This window comes from Centruroides sculpturatus, unplaced genomic scaffold (genome assembly GCF_000671375.1).
Source record: "Centruroides sculpturatus isolate CEXI.00-Female unplaced genomic scaffold, Cexi_2.0 scaffold905, whole genome shotgun sequence".
Taxonomy (NCBI): domain Eukaryota; kingdom Metazoa; phylum Arthropoda; class Arachnida; order Scorpiones; family Buthidae; genus Centruroides; species Centruroides sculpturatus.
Window position 1 is genome coordinate 283756 of NW_019385129.1, and position 8147 is coordinate 291902.

At 41.4% G+C, this 8147-nt stretch overlaps 1 protein-coding gene across 3 annotated transcripts in view; it reads left to right on the plus strand.

Annotated features, from left to right (window-relative positions):
• The window catches only part of LOC111635179 (myotubularin-related protein 3-like), a 103132-nt gene extending 100007 nt beyond the window's left edge, over positions 1-3125 (plus strand). For 2 of the 3 annotated variants that reach the window (XM_023380069.1, XM_023380070.1), the window contains exons 12-14: positions 2002-2115; positions 2247-2443; positions 2526-3125. In XM_023380069.1, coding sequence (XP_023235837.1) covers positions 2002-2115; positions 2247-2443; positions 2526-2709 — 495 coding nt within the window. In that variant the 3' untranslated portion in view covers positions 2710-3125. The remainder of the gene's footprint in view (positions 1-2001; positions 2116-2246; positions 2444-2525) is intronic. The other variant, XM_023380071.1, reaches the window with a different exon arrangement.
• The last annotated feature ends 5022 nt before the right edge of the window (positions 3126-8147 follow it).

Sequence of the window (8147 nt, forward strand, 5' to 3'; positions counted from 1 at the left end):
ATTGTCCGCAAGTTTTGATTAACGTTAACCGTTCTTGGTAAATATAATTATAGGGTGGTTATAATTATACCGATCTTACTCAAAACCTACGGGAGTACTAATGGATACTGGTCGAAGAAACTCCGTACACACGCCGTTCGCACCGTGGGAGAATAGCCTACATTTCTGGGAAAACAAAAATTAGTTCAAATTTCCACTACTAGGCAAAGATATGACGCTTTAAGAACAAGTACAGCGACAAAGGGCTATGCAAATTACTGTAGAAAACAACCCGCCTGGGCGAAGACCCATATAACGCGGCGTATTGCAAATAGTCCCATGGAAATCGATCACGCCGTGTTACGCTTCCGACACACAATCGACGTAGATTGCTGACATATCGAACAAATGGTGCAAAAAAAAAGTGTAAAATAACATTTTGCTTTACTGGCCGATGGTTTTTAATGAATATAGGTCTATACGAATTAAAACGAGTGGCCAGTGCACCTTGACAGCCTTGTTTTAGAGAAACCAGTCGAATCTGCTCGGTCGTAGACGCTATGTTCTTATAATTAGCGTATACAGTTCTTTTATAATATTTATACCATTTGTTTTAAATTTTAAAAATCTGTGAAATTTTATTATTCGAAGAAAGTTAACAAGAAAATTCACTTAATTTCCCTTGGGTTTCGATGATTTTCGAATATCGCCAACACGAAAAATCTTACTGCGATCGGACGTTGCACGTAACTATATTACTTAAAGCTAATTTTGGTGAAATTTCTACCGTCGGAAATGTTAGTTTTGCGTAATCCTTTCAAAATTTTAGCCATTAACAAATCGGTTCAAAGAGAAATTTACCGGCGAGTTTCTCCTTATTCCGGATTTCGTTTACAAACTTGAAAAATAAGCAAAAACTCTGTTTTAGTTCGGTTCATTAAGATTTTCAATTATAACGTTCATTTGATACTTTTTTTTACTTTTTCGAGAGAACCAATTAAAAAGCATTATCGGGTGGTGTTTAAAATTGGCAGGTTCGGTTAAAGTAACGGAGAAAATAAGAACTTTTTAAGGCCAAGAAAAATCGCCGAGTTACATTTAAAATCTGTAAATGTTAATTAACGTACTTTAAAAAAAAAATTGACTAAATCGTGCATTTTAATTTTATCCTTAGAACAGAAATGTCCCGGAAGAAGTAGCCAAAATACTAACGCGGTTAATTACGTGTCATTTTCTTACTTTCGCCAGAAGTTAGCGATTTCGGGACACTTCTCGGTAGTTTCTTTTATTTGAAAAAACTCGGAAGAATCCGAGTCGCCTTTGCCACGTTTTCTCTCGAAGACACACGGGCAGCGTTATCTTATCACGTTTAAAATACGATTAAGCGAAGCACGGATAGTGCGTAGTTCACGTCAAACCCCCCTCTTTCCTTGGCATTCTGTCCGGACTATTCCCCGGCATTTGCTAATTTGATGTGGCGGCCGCCGTGGACTACGAGCGAGGCAATCCGCTTGTCGCGAGAACTCAAATTTATCGAAGTTCTTCGACACAAAAGATTCTCCGGAATTTAATGAAGATTGTTTTAGATGCTGATAAAACGCAGTTTTGAGTAAATTTCTAAGAGAAAAGGAACGGTTGGAAAACACGTGGGCCGTGCCTCCTCCTCCGGGTTAACTTTCTTGGGATTTTCCTCCTCCTCTTCCCCTTCTAGCTGGCTTGTTCGAAATCTTAGTTTATGCGCTCGGGTTCGAAATTAAAGCTCGATATCGATTTGGTCTGTTTTTTTTCTGCTGGATAAGGATTTGTTTTTGTTAATCGGTAAATCTTTCCAGATTGAAAGTTACAAATGTTACTGTTATCGTTAACGTTTGGGCACGCCTCCTTTTGCATTTCCTCCACGATTAGAGCGCGCAAGTATCTAAATTCCTAACTTTTTCGCGCGACGGGCATCAGGCAAAACTAATCAACCGGTGGATTGCGGGCGACGAGGCACTGAATATCCCGGTTATGGTTTGGTTACAGTCGCAAATCGAGGCGCTCCGAAGGGACTTGTACGTCAAACAACTGGAACTGAAACAGAAATGTTGCCTTCGATGTCGGGCCAGAGACGACCACGGACAGGAATGCTCCGACGACGTAAGACTTTTCTCTTCTTTTGTCTTTCGACACTAACCGACGGAGGAGGGTCGCGACGCCATTAACTCGCGCCGATCGTCAAAGACGGCGATTTGTCGCTTAGTCACGGCCTCTCTCTTTCTCTTTGGCAGACCTCTCTGGCGGATTCGGCCTGCAGCGGAGAACAACAGTCCAACGGACAGGACAGCAGCGCCGCTTCCGACGTCAGCTGGGAACTGGTGGACGAGAGGGAGACCCGCACCACCCTGTGGGTGCCCAACCACGCCGTCTCCTACTGCATGGGCTGCGACGCCAAGTTCTGGATCGGACGACGCAAGCATCACTGCAGGTGAGAACCTCTCCGTCCTTTCTAGTTATTTTTCCCTATCGTTTCCGGATAGTTTTAAGGTGGGGTGATTTATCGATTTCAGGAACTGCGGTCACGTCTTCTGCGGCCAGTGTTCCAACCAGGCGGTGCCCATCCCCAACGAGCACCTGGACCAACCGGTGCGCGTGTGTTCCTCGTGCTACAACAGTCTGCAGTTCCGCTGTCGCCAGCAGATCGCGGGCTGCGAGAAGATGCCCAAACCGGTGGTCAGCGCCGCCTCCAACTAGAGGGGAGGGCGGCGGAGGGCTTTTTTTTAACGGCGGGGAATGTTCATTTTAGACGAATTCTACGTAAGAGAGGTCGAAGGTCGACGGCGGCTTCTGTACAAATTGAGTTTCGTGTACGTTCTGTAAAGGTGTAAATATTCTGTAATTTATTTCTCTGGAATAAAGACGAGCAAAATTTGGCGAGAGGAGAATTCGATCGACACTTAATTTATATATATATAGAACGCGCGGTGCGCGCGTACCTCTTCCGAACGCCAGTCTTCGATTTTGTGTAGCGTATCTCGAGAAATCCTGCAAGAAGGCCGAATCTTTAGTTTCTCCGCGTCGACGCACGTTGGATGTAGACGGAAATTTTCTAATGTTAAAACGACTAACGAAGAATTTTGAAATAAACCAGGATTAATATTTTTATCCAATCTCAGCCTTTGAATCTTTTCTTGGTCTCGCGCCTTTCTTCCCCTCGCGCCCATTCCCTCCGGCGGCAGCGGGCCAAACGAGGAAATCTCCCGGCAGACGGTAACGAAGAAAGAAGAAAAAATCGGGTCGTTAAGCCCCGGAAAATGTCAAATAATTCGACGACGGAGTGCCTCGCGTTGATGCTCGGCGTCCTCTATTGTAGATGGTTTGTGTACGCCGCAAATAAAAAATTTCGAGTGAACGTCCTACACTACTAAATAATTGCCAGCGTGCGGCGTGTAAATCTGGCCATCTAGGGGCAAAAATTCTAAATGCAACGAGCAATTATTTCTTGTGACGTGGTCACGATGCCGGGCTACAATTTTTATTCATATTTTTTCTTTTTTAATTTAAAATATACGTTCTCCACCACAAATCAGTAGCGGCTTGCCCTCGTACAGTACATCATAATTTGAGGTGGAGAAACTATATTTTAAATTAAAAAAAAAAAAAATAGAATTAAAAATTGCAGTCCGTCATCGTGACCACGTCACAAGAAATAATTGCTCGTTCTAAATTAAAATGTAACTGCAGATGTGTCACTACGTGGTCGACACGAATTTCTTACATTAAATAGCGGAAATCTCGTTCGGGTATTTTAACTAGCGCGGTCGCCATCCATAAAACTCATTTTCCATAACTCGTCACCTCGGACTTTACCGTACGGCGAAACGTGGATTTAGCGCGCACGAAATCGGGCATAGAGAAGAACATAAACAAGAATTATATGTATTAATCTTGTCTGTTAATTAAAAATTCCCTTTTTAACGTTTAAAAACTTTTGTTTATTTACTAATTTTTCTCCAGCTGTTATTTTGGCGGTCGCGGAAAGACGTTAGACTCGAAAAGGGGCAAAGATCAAAAAAGATGGAGAAACGTCACCGGCTAGGCATTACGCTCCGATCTTAAATTTAACACCGGCAAAATGTTGGTTGCATTAAAAATAATCGTGCCAGGTGGCCAGATTTTTATTTAGTTATACTCGATTGCGATGTTTATTTTACCTTTCCAGTTGCTTTGTTTCGGGGGTTATATTAGACCTCGACCGGTACTTCGTTTGCATAATTTCGTACTGTCACTCCGATACCCCGCGTTTCTTTATGCAGCTTCGAGAAGCGCTTTACAGCAAACAGACTGAAACTGGTTTCTAATTGGCCAACACTGCTCGCGACGTCATTTCGCTACACTCTCGCTGCATAAAGAAACGCGGGGATAACGAATGGAATTGCATTCCGAACCGACGGCAGAAGCGGTATACGGGCGTCTGGAAAATACGCGGCATAACCCGGGGAAACGAGTTCCTGGCGCATACGCGGTAAAAGTCATTTGTGCCAATTTTAAAACTCGCCAATTGCTTTTATATGGATGCATAAAGTACGTAGCGAGTATAAATTAAGGGCGGGCTACTCCACGTCGTATGGCAGGTGGGGCTCGGCTACGGGAGCCGAGATCCGACCTAAATCTTGCATAAAAGCTTTAATACATTTGTCTCGTATTTAGTGAAGTTAACCGAAGTTCCGTCCAAGCTAATTTCACGTTTGACCTTATGTATTTTATAGTCGAATCGCGCCGTGCGTAAACAAAATCGTTCCTCATCCTTTCGCCCTCTTAAGTCTGGTGCCCACGTGCGGAAACGCCAAAGGATACAGGACTTAACAAAAAATCTTTACCTACGGCTAAGATACGGGAAGCCGTGGAACTCCGTCCGATAGGCTCTCGTTTGCCATTTCCTATCGCCGGCTTCTAGATGGAGTTCGCGCGTATCCACACATACGGATGGCCGTACGAAATCCCATGGTCGCGGGTCAGTAAATTTAGACGGAACACTCCTACATATTTCGGTATCTTTAGCGTTACCAAGTTTTCCGAATTGGGTGTCGGTCGGGTTCCAATTTGAACAAATTGTAAACCTTTTAAATTCCCACTGTCTGCCCGTCTTTCCTTAATCTCGAGAACGGAGTTAGATAGACGAGACCAGACCAGACCAAATACGGAAACCTTGGGGACGGAAGACCCCGATTAACTATATCTAAACATCCGGTTTAGACCGGAAGCCACGTTATCTCCGTTCAAAAATATTCCCCGGAAAGGATCGACACCACACTACTGCTAACTCGTCTAACGGGAAAAGTACGATGTACGGGGGGAAAACACACTACTAATCTGCGGCGAAGAGCATACATTTCAAATGAAATAAACTAAAATTATGATTAAAACTTGCAATGCCCTACCAAGTAAAAATGCCACAGACTTTACATATACGGGAATCAACGCTACCGATTTTCTGAGTCGATTCTCCGCCCTCCGAGAAACTATGGTAATTCCGAATATCTCGTTCGAAAGATAATTGTTTTCTTAGGTAGTGTGCAAAATTTCAAGATCTTCTATATAAGAAAAGGTGCAAAAATCGGCAAAAACGCAGTATTTTCTTTATCAGACGTAGCTGACGCTCGTATAGAAAGAACTACCGGGTCTAGAAATCTCAAATTTTAAAGTTAAGCCTTTCTGGTTATCGGTGAGGTGCCGGCCAAACTTCCGAGTCGTTGGGTCAAAGTTCCCATTGAGTTACTTTAGTTTTACGGCTTAATTTTATGCTTAACAGGATAAAATTCCTTGGAAATTAATGATTTTCATTCAGAGTGTTACCCAGAATAACAAAGGCTGAAATTTATACCAATTAAAACATTTTATAACGATTTTTCTAAAGGCGTATCGAGAACATCGGTCCCAGAATAAAACCTATCCTTATACCAGTGTTTTTCAACCTTTTTGAATACGCGACCCCTTTACAAGTTAAAAAGTTCTGGCGACCCCCCTAGGGCGATATTAAAACTATATCAGTGATTTTAAAATTTATGTATTTAATTTTCTTTTTGTTGAGAGAAATTATTGTTGACTAAAATGAGAATTTAAGAAGGATCGACAATAACTTATGACACGTATGGTATGATACTTCCCTCTCATAGGAACATTGGGTTCAGAGTGCTGTTGACCTTTTTTTTTTAGGACGACAGTATTTAATTTCCACTTTTCTACTTATTACTTTTTTTTACAGGTCAGCTCAGCACTTTTTCGGCTATCATTTTCAGGCCCCTCCCTGGCGAAACCCATCATTCACACCTAAATGTCAATCAAAAAACCAACTGTACTGTATAATAAACAGATACAGCTTTCTCGCCGAAATTCTAGTTTTTTAATATAGTGTAGGACCTACAAACACTTGTCTTTTTCTTTTACCCGCGACCCCCCGGGTAAGGCTTCGCGACCCCCCTGAGGGTCGCGACCCACAGGTTGAAAAAAACTGCCTTATACCAGACGTCATCGTCATATGTCTTGACGTAATAATATAATTATTAAAAACATGTGACACGGTAACAATGCTAGGCTGCAATTTTTAATATATTTAGCTAAAAATAAATGCTCTCCGCCTCGAATTACTAGTGGTTCGCCCCTGCACATCATACTTTGATAATACTGTTGCTAGATGTGCGACGACACGAATCTTGCTAACTCCTTTCGGGGGAAATTTACGAATTGAAATAACGTGACTTCCGGTTTGTATCGAAATTTAGTATAAAGTGGGGTTTCTCATTTCCCGGCATTTCGAGAAAATTGATCTGTTTCCCAGGATATAATAATTTTTCATTTTTTATGTTAAAAATAATTAATTATAAAATGAATCTTGAAATCGAATGATATAGGGCCTAAGCAATTTAATACGTTCTGCAACCTCCAAAATAATAATAATGCTGTATAAAATATATAATAAAAATTACCTTTGAATTACGTAGAAATCTTTTGTATCCTTGTCCAATTTGCACAATCGAAGCTACTGGGCATGGTTAAAAATGAAGACAGCATAAACACAATTCCAGATTCTGACAAAGAATTTTCAGAGTCCTGTCACGAATAGGCTACGTATTGATTACTGAAGACCCGTGATATGCCATAACAAGCAAAAATTTAAAAAACTAAGCAGACATTTGTATTTATTGCTTAGGATTCAAATTATAGCCATTATGACCATCATTGTGGGTCCCTAACCACGAGAGAGAGTTTACATTTGATCGCGTGCTGATAAATACCTTGAGTTGTTGTTCCATGAGCAGAAATTTGACCCAAAGGGGTGGGATGTTGGCTAGTTCAATGAAAAAGTTATTGAAAAATGTTAATATTATGAGTTAATTATACTTTCTATTTGCAAAATTTCCTCAACCTTACCACAAAATAAGAAAAAATTGAACATTTAAGAAATTTGCGGGATTTCCTGGGTTAAAAAACAGCTGTGATCCCGTTAGAGAAACCCTAGTATATAGTTAATCGGGGCCTCCCACCCCTAAGGTTTCCATATCTGATCTCGTCTTCTAACTCCGTTCGAGATTATGGACAGACAGACAGACGGAATTTATAGGTTACATTTTTTTTTCAAATTGCAGCCCAATAAGTAGCCTACGTCGTACGCCCGGACGGGCCACCGTACGAAACGTCGGCGAAAAATCGAAATATATTTGGAGATTAATTTTTGCACTCGGTGGCCTAAAATGACGGTAAAAATTATTTTTCGTTAAATATTTCGCTCGTTCTTGGCAAAATTAACGCGGCCGCCGTCGCAGTGTGCACCCGAATCCGTTCGGGTTAGTTCACGCTGAGCGAATAGCGAAAGCGAATGACAAAAGCAATTGCGAATTTTAAGCAGCCAATCATTGCAAGCAGTAGAAAACGTCATCTCGAAAAACAAAATGGCCGCTCCCGATATTCTGTCTTTAACCATGTTTGTTTATTTATTGAGAAAAAAAAGAGATACGTCAAAAAGAAAACGATGCTGGATGAAAGAAATATTTAAAAACCGTGAATTACAAACATCTACTTTATTCGTGAGAAAGTTCGTAGCCATCTCGAAAACAACGAGATCCACGTGACAACTAGCGGAAATAAGATTGGTGGCGAAGTTTTTTCGCTAGCGAAAAAGCGCGGTTCCGAAC